This window comes from Equus przewalskii, chromosome 14 (genome assembly GCF_037783145.1).
Source record: "Equus przewalskii isolate Varuska chromosome 14, EquPr2, whole genome shotgun sequence".
Lineage (NCBI taxonomy): Eukaryota > Metazoa > Chordata > Mammalia > Perissodactyla > Equidae > Equus > Equus przewalskii.
In genome coordinates this window covers 4,668,343-4,685,305 of record NC_091844.1, presented here as the reverse complement: position 1 = coordinate 4,685,305, position 16,963 = coordinate 4,668,343, and the positions used below count along the sequence as shown (strand labels likewise).

The following is a 16,963-nucleotide window of genomic DNA, read 5'->3' as shown; positions in this document are numbered from 1 at the left end:
AGAGCACCTTCAGAACAGGCAGGAGACAAACTCAGGAGTGGATCATTGAAAGGTCGGCACAGAACAACAAAGAATTCAAGGGGCGCCAATGTAAGTCCTCTGCAGATGCTGGTAGGGGCCACCAGGTCCGGATGCCTAAGTTCCAGAGCTCTTCAGACTAGGTACCATGCAAGTGGGAACCATCATCTCACCAAGATAGTTTTATTTAAGAAAAAAAAATTACAGAAGGAACAAAGAATTAAAAGAATTTTAATAAAATCAACAAGTTTACATTTGTACATCTTGGGTATTTGGGACCCAACCAGGGCGAAGGATAAAGTTGCAAGGACAAAGGTTTCCATGGGAGAGAAAGAAAGATGCAAGGGCATCCTCGCCGTGTGACAGGCGTGGATCTGACGGTGCGCCCATGGCGCCTGAGCCCACTGCGCTCCGAAGGACGCCCACATTCCCAAGCTCATGGGCGCAGGCTCTCCAGCTCTGAGCTCAGGCCCAGGGCCCCATAGCCTCCACGACACCCCCACAGTAAGACTTGATAGGCAACAGCAGGTAAACAGTTCATAAAACTAAAATAGTATTGCCCACAGAATATTAATGTCAGCTGAGTCCAGTTCATGCTGTTTTAACTAGAATGGTTACGCAGAACCTAACGAGGCAGAAGAGGGCTGAGTGATGCTTCGAATTGCTCTATTCAACGGCACAGTCACAAAGCAGCAGGCCCTCAGAAAGAACCATGTATTTCTTTTAAAAATATGATTTAAGAAAACGGGTTTGTGGGAGTTAGAGAAAGGTATGGTTTTAACACAGGAGGCAATTCTGCAGTGTCACAGAACTCTGCCTGTGTTAGAGGATTCGGTAGAGGTGGAAAACGGTTCAACTTGAATTCTCGTTATTCTAAAGGATAACAAACACTTCAAAATATTGATCAACGTTCAGAGGAAAAAAGAGACCAGTGTCGTCAAGTTAACAATGAGTAATCACAAGTCTTTTTCAAGATTTTACCCATTTTGTGCACAGAGAAACAGTGCTTTTAAAAGTGCAACATTGCATGACCTAGTAACTTGCTCTTTGCGGAATAACCACAAACTCATAGGTTGTGATGATAATGTACACAGCTGTACAACCATCCCGTAACACAGTCATCCACAGGGTAAAGCTCACGACCGGGCTTTGAATTCATACCAATTTACCCGGCATATGGTTGAGTTACAAGGATAACTTCTTCATCATTTATTCTGTAGATAATTGAGATATAGTTAGGAAAGAATGCATGGATGCCTTTGCTTTCTTGGGCCACTTAGAATCACAAAAGGAAAACGAATACTGACCATTATTAGTTCAGGCAAACATTTTTTAAAGAATGGAGAATGAGCCCCTCCTCCCTCGGGCCCAAGCTTGGCTGATGCTCCAAGGCCCTCTCCTGGCACATACACGCTAATGCTTGTTTTTTGAGCGTTACGGCAGGGGGTACAGTGTCTTTACTGTTAGTTCCTAATAGAATCCATAATCACAACGAAGAAATTCAAGAGGGCAGTTAAGTAACAACAGCTTGGGCTTCCTAGAGACGTCAGACAGAGAGAGACAGTGAATTCCCAGTCCGTGGTGAGCAAGAGGCATTCCTCCTGCGTGTTCAGGAAACCTCAGAGCAGGCGTGTAAAGTGCTGGGAGGTAAGGCGGCCTGGCTGGACTTCCTCACAAGGGTGTGCAGGAGCACCCGCCAGGAAAGACGACGTCTCTGTCACATGCAAGGCAGCTGTCACCACTGCCCGCCCTGCTAAGAGTGTGAGGTCAAAACCGGCCTCCCCGGGAACGCGCTCGGCTTGTGCTCATAACGTTTCCCTTCTAATTTCCCAAGTATTCAATAGGAGGTACATTTCAACAAGAAAAAATGTCCCTAACCAATACGACAGATGAATGTCTAAACAAGAGAAAAACTACAAAGATGATATAACTTCAAATAAAAACTTTTAGTCAAACGTGTTGATTGTGGAGTTTCAAATCAGCAGACGATGCGCCAAAAAAGGAACACACATTGGGCCCTCCCCCGCCATGGTCTCCTGTCTGCTGTTGTCTTCAAGACCGGCAAGCAGCTTCTCTCATGGGGCTTTACCAGCGTCTTACAGGTCTTCACTTGCTGGGCAGCCAGAAGCACACAAACTTACCCAGAAGGGAGAGATTGGGTAAAGAAGGCAGAATCTTTCAGGGGTTGAGAGCAGATGGGAAGAAGGAAGGAACACAAATACTTCCCTCAGGTCAGCCATTTCCAAGGGCAAGGCAGAGCCCCCGAGGTCATCTGGAGAAACAGACAGGACCCCAGCGGCCGTGCCTCGTGGACGGAGAGGGTACTTACACGGGACGGGAAGGTGCGGGTGAAGCCCGCCTGCCACAGGGCTCTGTGTCCTGGCCACTCACTCAGCCGAGACAGGGCTTCACCTTTGCCACCGTGAAGCAAACGGTTCCAGTGCAAATGCAGGTCTCAGGCTCGGGGGGTGGGGCTGGGGGCCGTCTGTCTGCATTGCACGGGGAAGGCTCATTTCCTCACACAGCAGACGTCTGTTTTGGATTACTAAGAACCTGGACGGGTGTACTCTGGCAGGTGTCTGTTTCCGGGGTTTTCCATTTACATTCATTGCAGAGTGGTCAGCAGCCAAGAGGCCCTGGTTCACATGACTGAGGCTCCCCAGCACTCAGGGCTCATCCCGTCGTCTTGGCTGACCCAAGGGCAGCGGCTTCCTGCTCTCTGCACCCAGCAGCCTTGGTAAAGAACTCAGGGTCCCCCTCGCGCCCTCGGCTGGGCCTCTTCAAGTCCGGGTGCCAGGGCTGGGGGAACTGGGGTTCGTTTGTCTGCTGGCAGCACAGTGCGTGTGGACGAGACCTCCATTTGGATACCTAACAAACACGGGCTCACAAAAGGGATTTTGGCACATCTGGCAAAGCTTTTTGTCCGAGAGCCGAACTGAGCTTCCTTTCAACTTCATCTGCAAAAAGAAATAAAGACTGTGGATTCTCTCTCATAAAGTTAGACCAGTTTTTCAGAGTTGACACACATTACTCCATCGATTGCTATTACTGATGAGGACTGCCTTAACATCAACTTCTCGAAACAGAATATTAGAAGTGAAATTAAAAACATCCTTAGTATCTGGAGAAGTAAAAATAAAAACTGCAAAACTGCTTTCTTATTTTACAAAAGCAGCTGCTGCTTGTGTGGCCAAGGCGTTTCTAACCAAGATCCTCTCTCAAACATAAAGTCATGTAATGTGAGAGCTGAATAAGAGCATATAAATCATCTAATTCCTGGTTCTCTCATTTACAAACAAAAAACAGTAAGGCATGATAGGGATTTAGTCAAAGCCATTTGGTTGATTACGGGCACATTCCTGCCAGGTCCTAGGAAACATGATTTCATTTCTTTAAAGGTAAGTGACAAACTGAGCTGTGACTCCATTGCTCCCTGTCTCATTCGCCGGACTTGAATTCTGCAAGTTAAAAAGCCTTTCTGCACAATTCACTTGGGTCGACCCAGGCAGGTCAGCCTTTTGGCAAGATGGAATAGCAACTCAGTCGATTCGTTCTGTACTTATTAATCAGTCATTCAACGCTTATTAACTGCCTTCAAGATGCCAGGCTTGGCTCTAGGAATACTGAGGTAAATAAATGAAGTCCCTGCCCTCAAAGAACCGAGGTGTAACAGTAAAGGGAGACAATTACGAATGCACGTGCACAGTATGTGAACGGGCAAAGGAGACGGTTAGTCTGCTTAAAGGGATACCATGGTTTCACAAAGGGAAAAATACTTAGGCTGGGTTTCGAGCGGGCATTCACCAGGCACAAAAGGGAAAGGTGCGAATGTCTCAGGCAGAGGGTGGGCCAGGCGCAAGGGCCGTATGTATGAGGCCCCACGCGTCTAGACACGCAGCGAGAGATGGACAGGGATGGGCCAGAGGAGCGGAGACTGACTCTTCCAGGCCTTGACTCCCCCACTGAGGAGTCAGTGAAGGCTTCTGAGTGGAGGAACACACTGGATTCCTGCTCTGGAAAGATCGCCACCAGCTGCATGGAATATGGGCCTCACAAGACAGAATTCTCCAGAGGAGGAGAAGCCTGGGGACTGGTACAGACTGGACATTTGCGTCCCCCTCAAATTCACATGCTGGAGCCCTAATTCCCACTGTGACGGCATTGGGGGGGGGCCTTGCGAGGTGATTAAGGTTAGAGGAGGAAACGAGGGCGGGGCTCCCACGATGGGATTAGGGCCATTCTAAGAGGAGGAGGGACCGGAGCTTGCGCTCTCTGCCGGGTGAGGACGCAGGGAGAAAGGGGCTGTCTATAAGCCAGGACAAGTCCTCACCATGCACGAGGCACCGAATCTACCAGCACCTTGCTCTTGAACTGCCAGCCTCTAGAACTGTGAGAAATCAAAGTCTGTTGCTTAAGCCCCCCAGCCTACAGGACTCGTTATAGCGGCCCAAGCTGACTAAATATAGGGACCAAGAACGTGGAGTTCTGAATTGGCCTGCAATTCACATCTGGGCTCCCCATTTACTGTATGACTTCTCTGTGCCTCAGCGTCCTCTTCTGTGAAAAGGAGATAATAGCAGATACTGCATAAAACTGTTGTGTTGATAAAATGATACCATGGTGTAAAGTGTAGAACCGTGCCTGGCACACAACAGGTACTCAATAAGGAAGTGCTAGACTTGCCCACGTGCTCTCTTGAACGTCAGGGTCTAGGAGGGGAGGAAAACGACAACAGTGCCACACTGCTGGCCCAGTGTCTGCCTCTGCTCACACGTACCTCTGCTTCTATATGAGTAGAATAACACATTTGATGTGCTGAAGTTGCAGAGAAGACACATGACAAAGAACACTTTTCCATAGGCAAAATCTACCTTAAATAGAATGTTGATTGGTCAGGAAGCTAGCTCGCCTAGAAGGGCCAGGCTCTCACCTTATCGTATTTGTAGATTAAGTTTTCAGACTTGGCCAGGCCGACAGCCACCTGTGCTGTCCTCCTGGTGTGGACACTGTCCCTCATGGCCCCCGTCAGGAACGGGCAGAGGAGCTGCACTGACCAGGTGCCCGGCAGCAGCTGCAGAACCTGGGCCGCGTCAAATTCCGTGGCGTGGTGGTTCAGGAGGTCCACGGCGGCCACGGTCAGCTCGGGTGCGGAGGGCCCGGGGCCGAGGTAAATGGCCAGCAGCGTGTGGAAGAGCCGCTGCCGGTAGGGTGGGGCCCTGCCCTCGGAGCGCCACAGGCAGTAGTCCTCGGCCGCCGAGAAGTCCCTCAGCTCGTGAACCAGGATGCGCAGGGCTTCCTCGTGCTCCTCCAGCTTCCCGTGCAGGATGGCGCTCTCCATGGGAAGGCCGGCGCCCTGGATTCTATCTGTTGGGCAGAATCCACAAGGTAGAAACAGGCAGGGCCTGAGCCACTTGATGTGGCGATCCAAGGCAGAAGCGTGGTGCTTTTAGCTTAAGAAAGGGCAAAGCAAACTGGCCGCCTAGGCACTGCTGGGTGGCCACCAAGACGAGGGAGAGGGCGCTCTTGCACTTCCTCGTTTCGAATCTGGGTGTAGTAACGCCGAAGCCAGACTCTATTTATAGGGACAGCCAGATCTCAGAATACAGACTTCCAATAATGTTTACAGAATGAATAAAACAAACGACCCATGATCTCAGGAGGCCCCAGGGAAACAGTGAGTACCAGAGTGCCAGGGCTCCAGTTAATCCACCATTATTCCTATTCTTCCAGTACGCCATCTTTTTGACTAAAGCAGAAAGGCACTATATTCACTTGAATCCAGACACTACCAGCCCCCTCAAAAGTGTGGTGAACCCCCTTATTCCAATTTAAAATCTATTTCATGGGAAGGAACATGGGTTCACAGTGTTAAAAATCCCTATCTATATCATTTCCTTTTGTTTCTTCTGCAACTTAAGTTTCCAGGTTATAAGTAAAATGATGGCACTGAAGGAAGCCTCACTTCTGACCACGGCCCCACCCTTCACGGGCCGAGTCTCACTGGCAAAGTCCCTTTGCTTTCCATCCCTCTGTAAAACAGGAAGAGGACGTAAGATTTCTTCCCACTGTGACGGGATATTCTGAGGACGACTCCTATTTCAGGGGCTCAGGTTAATGCTCAAATTGTAGGCCTTCTGCATTTAAAGTTGGCCACACTCAGGTCCTCTGCACATGGCTCATACCACTAGGCCTGCAGCAAAGGGCTGCTTCTACCACGCACAGCACTAAACACACAGGCTGCAACACACACCACCATCACCCTCACCAAGAACTGTCAGCAACAATCACTAAGTGGCTACCATGTTGAAGGCATGAGGAGAGGGGCAAAGACGGTTAAGAAAAGGTCTCTATAGTGATCTACACTTTTCACACCTGTCATCTCATTTACGTGCGATTCTCAAGGCCGCCCAGAGTGGGTAGGCTAGGCAGCAAGCGTTATTGCAACGAGCCTAGATACACCTTGGAGTCACATGACTGACAAGGGGACAGAGTACATCTGAAATTCCCACACCTGTCCACAGTGCCTTGGGGGACACCCTCTTTCCTGCGAGCTCCCGAGCCTTCCCTGTGAGCCCAGACTCCTCCTTTAGGACTGTTCAAACAGGTCCTTCTTTGGGAGGCGCGCCCTGCCCCTCCACCCCAAGGCAGGGCTCATTGCTCCCTCGGCCCTGCACAGAGCTTCTACCAGCCTTATCTGCATTCCTGGTAAAGTGAGGGCAAAAACCAAGCTACATCCAGCTTTCTAAGCTTGGTGCAGGGTCCGACACGCTACACATGCTTTAATGAGGTAGCTCAACGAGAACATCAATGAACAAACTCACGACCAGCACAAGATTTTTATAAAGGGGTCTGTGAAGCATCAAGTGGAAAATAAGTCAGGGGTGACAGTAAAAATGCCTAATGACCAGTACCGCAGAGGTACTGACAATGAGAAGGGACAGTGGCTGTGAGCGACAGTGTGGCTGATGAGCAGCACAGCCAAACGTCAGGCCTGGGGCCAGTGCAAGCTGGAACTAGTTTCTGCTGCTCCCGTGACATATCAACCCCAGCTGGAGTTCTGGGTCTACTGCTCATGAGCTGTGTGACCTGGGGCAAGCTGGGGAACTTCTCTAAGCTTCAATTTACTCTCCTGTAAAAATAATTAAAAAATAGGGCTTACTTCATAGGGTGTTGTGGATATTAGATACCCTAATGCATGATAAGTTTGGACCTATGCCTGCCATACACAGTCGATCCTCATTATTCAGATTCTGTATTTGTGAATTTGCCTACTCACCAAAATTTATCTGTAACCCCAACATCAACACACATGGTGCTTCTGTGGTCATATGTGGACATGCACAGAGTGCTGAAAAATCTGAGCTGCCTGACATGCATGTTCCCAGCTGAGGTCAAACACGGCAGCGCTGCCTTCTTGTTGCAGCTCTCCTGTAAGGAGACGTCCTCTTCACGGTATACCATGTGCCACATGGTTTGCATTTTTGTACTTTTCATTGGTGATTTCACCCTTTAAGACGGCTCCAAGTGCAGTGCTGATGCGCTGCCAGTGTTCCTAAGCACAAGGAGGCCAGGATGTGCCTTACAGAAAAGGCAAGTGTCAGACGAGCTTCACCGAGGCCTGGGTGACAGTGTGTTGGCTGAGAGTTCAATAGTAATGAACCAACAATACATATCAAATGAAGTGTCCTTAAACAGAAGCACTCATAAAATGAGGTCATGTATTGATTGGCTGACGCAATGTCATCACCAGAGGCTCGCGGGAACCTAAACCTGTACTTCCCCTAGGAGCAGCGGCTCAGGAGTCACTAATTCAGTGTTTGTGGCAACTTTCTAGAACACAACTACTGAGAATAATGAGAATCGACTGTAGTTAATGGTCAAAAATGGTGTTAAACGCTATTAAAGAGAAATTTGTTGCTAATCCCACTAAGATCAAATCTGGAAATTCTATGATGTCAAATACAGCAAGAGACAAGCCAATTCCAGCAGGCACGAGCACTGTGCTGCTTTGTGGCACTTCACACACTACGGAGACCGTGGTCTCTGCACCCCGAGGAAAGGAAAACTAGACTCCCCTCCAAGACACAGCACTGCCTCCACCTGGCTCTGAGGCTTGAGCAGTCCAAGGGGGCTGCTGTGGGCCGCACCTGCTGGCAAAGCCCTGGTCAAATGCTGGAGGCATCAGAAGGATCTCTGATTCAAATGCTTCAAAGCCGAATAAGGAAAGGCAAACGGAGGCAGGCTCAACAGACACGCAGACTTCCAAACCCACCAGGGCAGCTGTTGTGTCATCAGTTAAAGGGCCAATGTCCATTTCTAGGGGGTGCAGGCACGAGAAGCTTTGCCCCATTCTCCAGGAAGGCAACTTTGTGCCAAAAGAGGCTCAAGGAATCACCCTATGGACTCAAAACAAAGAGCTGTGCAGAGCCTTGCCCGTCCCGCCCGCGTGAAGGTATCAGGGGAGAGACACTGAGATCCTCCTCACCCATCAGAAAGTGGACTCGGTACAAGTCGGATTTCTGCAGCAGCTGTCGTAGCTTTGCCTGCGTCTCGGTCACTTCCGCACCCCTGCCACCAGTGCTGGGTCCCTGTCGCAGCACCTCGTCCAGGTAGAGGAGTGCTAAGCGTGTGTGGTACTCTTCCTTCTGCAGGAAAGGGGATCGGAGCAGACAGACAGCGTTGGCAAGCGGGAAGCATGGAGACCACCCCCCCTCCGGTCAGCAGTGCTCTCGAGACCAGGCTGTGCTGAGCGGAGCTGGGGCAGAGTCCCAGGGACAATGACCACAACACACTTGCGGGTCAAAACCCCTCTGAAACCAAAAAACAGAGAAGGTGAATCTAAAATCAGTGGGAAAAATATAAAAGGGTTACTTCTCATTTTGAGAAGTAAGGGCCACCGGATTCAGGTATTCTCCAAAAAGGTGTAGCTGCTCTCAGGTCCTTGAGGAATAACAACAAGGAAGGAAGAGAGACGAAAAAGGATAAGCTGAGTGGACATGAGACCAACAAAAGCTACTTGTTCCTCTGGTCTCTTTCACAAACCTCCAGTTCCCCTCAGACCATCAGCAAGTCCAGCCCGAGCACCCCGGGAACATATAACGTGACACAGGGATCTGCCAACAGACTGAGGGTCAAATCCGACCTCTGAAGCCACTGCTGTGACACCGCAGCCAGAGCCCTGGTCTGAATTCTGACGCGCTCACCTGCAGGCTCCTGTCCACAACCAGGTGCTCCAGGTACTTAACGAGAGCTTTAGGGTATTTCTTAAGGCAAGTGATAACATCGTCTGGGTTAAAACTACTCTTCTGCTGTTCGTTCAAAGGTCTCTTGGTGAAAACTTGAACTCCAACCTGAAAGGAGAGTAGCGGGTATTGGCTCTCTCGGCAGTTTCCCCTCAGTGTCTCGACTACACTGTGGGACAATTATTTTGTTTAGAAACTTGAAAAGACACTGATGCCTCATGGTAGTACTTGGCATGGGAGGGTCCAGAGGGTCAGTGTCACTTTCTAAAAGAGAAAGGGTTCCAGTTTGGCTCAATTTAGTGACTATGCTTTTCAAAGTCCCCAGCATCTCCAGGATGCTGGACGGTGCGACACAGAAGCACTGGAAGGCAGAACTTCCGCACGAGCTGGGATTCAGATGGCTCAAGGGGATGCATCAGACAGACAACAAAGGGAGCGGAGGGGGAGGTTGAAGCATAGCTTGTTTTCCCAGCTAAAATCAAGTTTTTGGTCTGTTTTTACCAGCCCCCCCCCCACAAAGAACGGGTTCACGAAGCACGTACCTCCTCACTTTTCTGCAAGGCCCAGCCCGCGTACTGCCACACCAGCTCCCGGTCCAGGCTGTGGGTGAGGAAGTCAACGACGTACTCGTACAGGTCCGAGCGTGTGGAGTCGTGAATTTCCCCATTCACGATGTTCACCCACAACTGCAAAGGAGCAAAAGATGTTTTAAAAAATGGAAGGTTACATGCCTTTTACAATTAGCTTAGAAACAGCACATGTTTACTTACTTGGCCTTTTAATACTTAAAAGTAGTAGGACAAATTTTAAATGCTTAAGTCACTTTTAATTTCTTCAGAGCAATATATAAATGTAGAAGACATGGTCCAAGAAATCCAGAAAATAAAGCACCAGGTTCTTTTTCTTTCCTTTTAAATGATGTCACAGTAATACAAACAGTAAATATAATGCATGAGAAGAGGCGGACGTATTAAAAATGTTTCTTCACGAAATAAACAAAATGATCACTGACAACATCTCAACACAGAAGAAATTTACCTGCATTCATCAGCAAGGCTGTTTCTACCTTCTCCATCACAGGAATTCTGGATTTTGAAATCCTTTTTGGACTCTGAGAGTCAGATATCATGCTTCTAAAAACTTTATTGATTCTATCCCCTAGTGTTGTGTCTTTTACACTTGATGATAGATTTAAAGTCCTTTGTTATTTGATGCAGAAAAATCCCTGATGTGTAAACCGAAGTTTTTTTCAGAACCCCAGAATGAGGCAGCATCACATGGGGTGGGAGAGATGGTGGCTGCCCACGCAGCATCACCTGTGTCATGTCCCCCCTACCTGTCCACCTGCTGCACTTCTGAATCAGAGCACCAATGAGAAGCCCAAGAAACAGGGTGTGCTGCGTAAACCATAATTCTGACATGAGCATGTGCACAGTTTTTTATGGTGAGAGTTTCTTCAACATCGAATTCCCTAAGCCAAATAACCTACTCACACACATATTGAAATGTGTCACTTTTTAATAGTAGAATTCTGCCATATATGGTTTTTTCATATTATTTCAATTTTGCAAATCTCTCTATAGCCCTGCCAATGTTATTATTACACTTATATCAAGCTGCAATTCTCTGAACAATGTTTTAAAAAATAAAAATTTTATCTTTGATACCCAAATCAACTCTTAGCCATTGGTGCATGATAATGGGAACCCACTATGTTTAACCTATTCTGCAATCACGTTACCATGACAGTTTCTCAAAGCAACCAAATACACGTGTGGCTTTGCCAAAGTCACAAAGATGACTTCAGCTTCGTGAGTACCACTGATACTCCTGGCCACTCACAAAACAAAACAAAAAAGGAATGTGAGGAAACTGCAATACAGAGCAAGACCAGTGGATGGCAAATGAGGGAAGGGGAGAGGTCTCCCAAGAGTGCGAGGACGTTTGCTCAAGATCAGGCATGAGAAGTAAGATGCAGGCTAAGAGACAAAACTAGAAATCCATGCCCTTTTCAGTTCAGGCGTGGCGCCCTCGCTCGGGCCACCTGTAGACTCGTTCCAATCCCAGCTCTACCACTGAGCAGTGGTGTGACCCTGGGCAAGTGGCTGGCCTGGGTCAGCTTTAGCTCTGTCCCAGATGACACGGGGACCATAATTCACCCAGCTCACTGGCAATAGCTATTGTCATTAACAGTGGAAATCATAAACAAACTGTTATTCACAGGCTTAAGTGTCTGATAAGGCAGTGATGTCACATGCCTTGTGGCTCGGTAAAAAAATCATATTTTTATGAATTTTCAAAAACTCAATCTTGATAATGTTCTTTAAAGAGATATAAAGACAAAGAAAACTCAAGGAATTCACTTTCTAAAACAGTATTATTTTTGTTCTGTAAAAAAGGTTAGAGATCAGGCAAAAATGGTCTCTATCAATTTGGGACTTATTTTTAAGTGACACTTAGTGAAATGTACTGATTTTCAAATAATGCTAAAATGCTCTGGAACTAACCTGAACTGCAGCCGCATCCTGGTTATTAGAATGATAGAGCAGTCCCAGTGCAAAATACCTGGAAGAAAACAACACGATGAGCGCACCCTGCCCTCACCGTCTGCTGTGGGCAGCACCCACACCAATGCCCCTAGCCCTGGTCCCCTACTCCTGCTCTGTATTCTGTTCAACTCAACGTTCAACGACAAATTTCAAGCGACAAAAAGATCCTCATTCTGTTCATTTACTTATGGTATAAAAACGTGCACCCTATCGACGTCCAAAGAGGATCATACTCAAGTCGAAGATAAACTGAAAAATATAATTATGCTTATACTATGGAAAATCAGATGTGGAACTGTTTTAAAATTTGCTTCAAATATTAACGTAGTTTCATATCTCTTCAGTTAACCATTATTAACCCATCACGAGGCACTAAGCGAATATTTGGAAGGTACGCTGAGTTATTATGCAAAGAGAGCAGAAGGAGTTGGAGTGTGAACAGCAATGAAGGCCAACAGTATCCAGGCATCACAGAGAACGGAGGGCCCTGGGGAGGGCACCCAGAGTTCAAGACCTGAGTTTCAGTACCGGCTTCATTCATTATGGACTGTGCGACCTCGAGCAAGTCGCTGCGTTCCCCCGCCCTCCACTTCCTCGGTGTGAGCGGAAGGGTTAGCAGTAACACCGGCACCGCCCCAGGTTCCGCAGGTGGGTCCTGCTCCTGGTCCTCCTCCTCCCCGGCAGGTGCGGGGCAAGCCGACCTAGGAGGTCAGATTTCTCCCCTCAAAGAGCAAACTCTCAACATACTGAACTACTTGCTGGAACCCTTCTCCTCTCCTTAACCTTTTAGAAAGCTACACTGACTCTCTGGACTCTCCCATCCAAAGTCACGACCATGAGGCATCAGCGTGTTTGCTGGTTCCTTTAGAATATTCTATAGAATATCTCCATTCTACTGTGTGTTTGAGAAACTGAGGGAAACTGCTGAGAGCACCAATACCCTCGTGGAGACCAATGACAAGCCTGTACCGTTGAGGCATCTGAATGAGATCCAGCATTGGAGCCGCCACCGTCTCCGTGGGAGTTCAGCTGCACCTTTGCCATTTCAAATACATAACAACCATAGACAAAGAGTCCTACTGCTTAGTGGAGTTTAGGGATCACCCGACACCCCTCATGTTTAAAGAAAAAAACCCCTGAGGCTAGAAGGGTCAGACTACTTGACAACCTGCCCAGGAGGAAGAAGCTGCTGGCTCTTATCTAGCCAGTCACTACAGACAAACTGCCCTTGTGCACACGGCACAAGGCAGCGGGCGGCCGCCTACCAACTCATGCACACAACGAAGGCCGAGTGTTAAGCCATAACCTTTTATCAACAAGGTCAAGAAGCCTCCCACTTGATCTATTTATCCAGTCATCTATCTATGCATTCAATTTAGTCATCAATGACTAAAGTGCACGATTAATTTACCAACACACATGTGGCGTCTCCCACAGGTGAATCCCAGATGGAATAGGGAGGAAGCTTACGAATCACTTCATTTACTAACAAGGCCTATGCCTAGCTCCAAACAGTACTCTATCGCGGAAGAAGTGGTATGAGAGTGAACGCCCTCCAAGACCCCTTCAGTCGGTCTGCAGACCATGAAGAGCGATAGAACCTGAGGGGTGCTGGGCTGTCACCATGATTTCAAGGTAGTCATTTGATGAATCTCTTGGGAACTCACACATCACACTGGCTACCTCAGCTTCACAACAGTCTCCCCACTGGATGGGGAAGGGCCAGGCATGAAGCCCCTGGTTGCTTCCAGAAAGAGAACACTCACTTTTTGTGCTTCTCTAGCCAGGCAGCGCTGTCGGTCAGAAGACAGAAGTTCTCGGTGACCAGGAGGTCCAGCAGACTGTCATGGTCAGCCTCCGCATACAGCTTGAGCAAGGCTGTGTCGATGTCTTCCTTGTAGCCGTTTGCTACCTCTGTGCTGCGGACCTCGTTCAAGTAGCTCATGAGGAAGCGCTTGCACTTGGCCATCTTCTCCTGGTCCCCTTGGGTCAGCTGGTTGAGGTCTGCATACTCGTGGAGAGGAGGGTGAGACCGTGTGAATGAAGAGGAGGTGGGCAACAGGAAGGGGTAGAGAGAGATCAGCTCCCGGACGTCAAGCTGGCCGCTTCTGCAATTACAGTGTCAAACTAAATGAAGCAAAAAGAGAGAAAGAGTACACATAGGCACACAAAACAACACTGGAGGGGCGTGCAAGTCTGCACACATTAATGGGGAGCTGGATATGCGGGTAAACACGGCAGAGCAACCGCCCTAATTTGCAAGCGCAGCTAAGCCCTGCTGAACTGTGTGCCACCACCTGCACCCAGAAAAGAACAGAGGGGACCACGAAAGACACGCACACAGCCAGCGTGGAAGGAAGTAGGAGATCAAAACCCCTGAGGCGAGCTGAACACCAAGTCAGTGTGGACTCCCTGGAGACCAGGGCAAAGACAGGACACACAGGAAACAGCATCACTGTCTGACCGCGGGCAGAGGACAGTCCTTCTGAAATCTCTAAAGTGTAAACAGATTCTTTCACAGGAGAGACTTTACAAGAACATAACTCACAATTTCCTCATCAATAATTTTATGACAGAGGACAGAAGCATTCACGTGGCCACTTCTGTGGTGGCTCTCGTTAGCATTTCAGAGCAAAACAGCAGGATGCCACTAAATGGCTAGTGTAGCATCCAGACCTTGTAAGGCCCAGGAAGCCACACGGAGTGAGGTCCCATCTCCTCCCCTGCAGCCTGCTCGTCCTGTCTACAATGCTAACAGTTAAAGCCGGCATCACTGAGCCGTGGACCTCAACCCTGGCCCAGCACTAGACCCACCTCCAGGAAACCTCTTGAGGAAGAGAAGCAGCGGCCCTGCCCCAGACACACCGAGTGGGAATCTTGGAGGGCGGATCCAGGATCCGCACTTGCTGTGACATCCACGCATCTGCCTACCTTCAGGCTCTGATCGTCTCTCCTCCATCCTCCTGGCTTCCTGCCTCTGCTCTCCTGCCTTCTACTCTGCTCTTTCCATCCTCGCCCTCTCCTGACCTTCAGAGGTTCTATACTACCCACAAGAGAGACTTCAAGCCTCTTAGCATGGCATTCAAGACCCTTCCTGGGGCCAGCCCCCTGGCCAATAGGTTAAGTTTGGCATGCTCCACTTTGGCAGCCCAGGTTCACAGGTTTGGATCCCAGGCGTGGACCTACACCACTCGTCAGCCATGCTGTGGTGGTGACCTGCAGACAAAACACGAAGACTGGCACAAATGTTAGCTCAGGGCTCACCTTCCTCAAGCAAAAAGAGCAGGATTGGCAACAGACATTAGCTCAGGGCTGATCTTGCTCAGCAAAAAAAAAGACCCTTCCTAAACTGATCCCAAACCACCTTACAACTTCAGCTCCAACCATCCCTCTCACGCTCCAACACTTGACTCTGCCTCATTATTTTGCCAGTTTACACATTTCACGCCACTTTGCCTTTGCTGTTTTCTTTGCCTGAAGCAGTGGTTCTCAATGGCAAGCAGTTTTTCTCCTCGGGGGACAGCTGGCAATGTCTGGAGATATTCTGTCAGGACTGGAGGGAGCTACTGGCACTAGTGGGTAGAAGCCAGGGCTGCTCCTGCCCATCCTACTACACACGAGAAAGCCCCCACAACAAAGAATTACCCAGCCCAACATGTCAACAGTGCCACAGTTGAAAAATCCTGGCCTAAAGTATGATTCTCAACTTGGGAAACTTTGGCTCATCATTTATGGCCCAGGACAAGTCCTGAGATAAGTCCAGGCTCTGCGATGCTCCCACAGCCCTCCACTCACACGCAGAGCGGCACCTACGCTGCACGACAGGCTCACACCCATCTTCCAAGCCAGCGTGGGCAACTGCAACAGCAGGGCACTGTCTCACCCGCACACATGGGCTCTGGTGCTTAGGCCAAGTTTGCAAAGTGCAGGAAGTGCTGACCGGGACTGGATGCAAGGACAGGCTGCATAACATCCAGAGGAACAGACACAGCGCATACATCCCCACAACATGACTCACAAACAGGCTCTATGTTAGGAGCCAACCATGATTAGCACTGAACTGAGAAGGAACCTGACGACAAGTCCCAGAGCAATGAGAAAAAACAGCCTGAGTCATTAGCAACGTTTGCTGTGGGCACAGGAAAGGGAAGCGGAATCAACCTCGTCCAGGAGTATCTTCCTCAAATATCAACCTTCTCAGCCACACTTGTGACAAAAGCTGGGCTGCAGTCAATTTCAAGTTAAGCTATTAGGAGGCTGAAGTATGAAGTATAGGAAGCTTGTATTCATGACTGACAGGCCCCATATTTATTTTCCTACAAAACTGGTGAACTTTTCTAGGAATGCAACCACGGCCACTCATCCAGTGTTTCAAATTAACCCATCAGAAAAAGATGTAATGGGAGGCCCCCGAGGACCCAGCTGCAGAGGTCTTCCACATCGGAGGGACAAAACAAGATAGGACAGAGAACAGTCTAGGTACAAGGGGCAAAGAATCTATTTGAACCCAAAAGCTAATGATCTTTCCAGGAACAGAGGAGAACAGCACACACAACTTACATAAGTAAAAGTCATATAGGGTATCATTATTCAAGAAGTGATTCCCTCTCTACTCAGAAATCTCTATTCTACAACCAATTTTGTGACAGAGCAAGAGATGAGAGCCGCTGTGGGTGTGACACAGCCTGGGTTGTACTGCAAATACCCCAGAGAGTGGCCAGCGGACAGCACACCTCAGAGAGGCCTCCTGCTCTGCGGTGACCCGCATGAAAGGATCTAGCTGGAGGCTTTGTAACATCTTATCTCTGCAGTGGCTTGGAACTACGCATGATCCATTCTGGGTAGACATTTTGCAAACTTCTGCACTAGGCAATGCTTTAGTAGGATACTTAAAGACCATCATAGCAGGCTTACCCTAATCTTCTGCAAGCAGTGCTGAGCAAGCACACACCGACCACTGCCTCCCTGAGCCCACCAGCCTGAGAGGAACGCGCACAGGACAGCAAAAGAGTGCGTGTGGGACAGGTGTGGGGTGGGGGGGGGAGCTGGCCCAGGGGGTACAGTATTAATCATAATGCCAGAGGAGACCCCCATAAGAGAAATTCAACTTCCTGAGACAGCTAACCAGGAAGATGCCATTTAAAAAGTCCATAG

General features: G+C 48.8%; 1 protein-coding gene across 1 annotated transcript in view; it reads right to left on the bottom strand.

Annotated features, from left to right (window-relative positions):
• Positions 1-233: 233 nt before the first annotated feature.
• The window catches only part of TGFBRAP1 (transforming growth factor beta receptor associated protein 1), a 75,168-nt gene continuing 58,438 nt past the window's right edge, over positions 234-16,963 (bottom strand). Inside the window, exons 6-12 of the mRNA XM_070573371.1 lie at positions 13,576-13,917; positions 11,768-11,825; positions 9,803-9,946; positions 9,222-9,368; positions 8,504-8,663; positions 4,949-5,382; positions 234-2,975 (exon numbers count right to left, since the gene is read on the bottom strand). Coding sequence (XP_070429472.1) covers positions 2,799-2,975; positions 4,949-5,382; positions 8,504-8,663; positions 9,222-9,368; positions 9,803-9,946; positions 11,768-11,825; positions 13,576-13,917 — 1,462 coding nt within the window. The 3' untranslated portion in view covers positions 234-2,798. The remainder of the gene's footprint in view (positions 2,976-4,948; positions 5,383-8,503; positions 8,664-9,221; positions 9,369-9,802; positions 9,947-11,767; positions 11,826-13,575; positions 13,918-16,963) is intronic.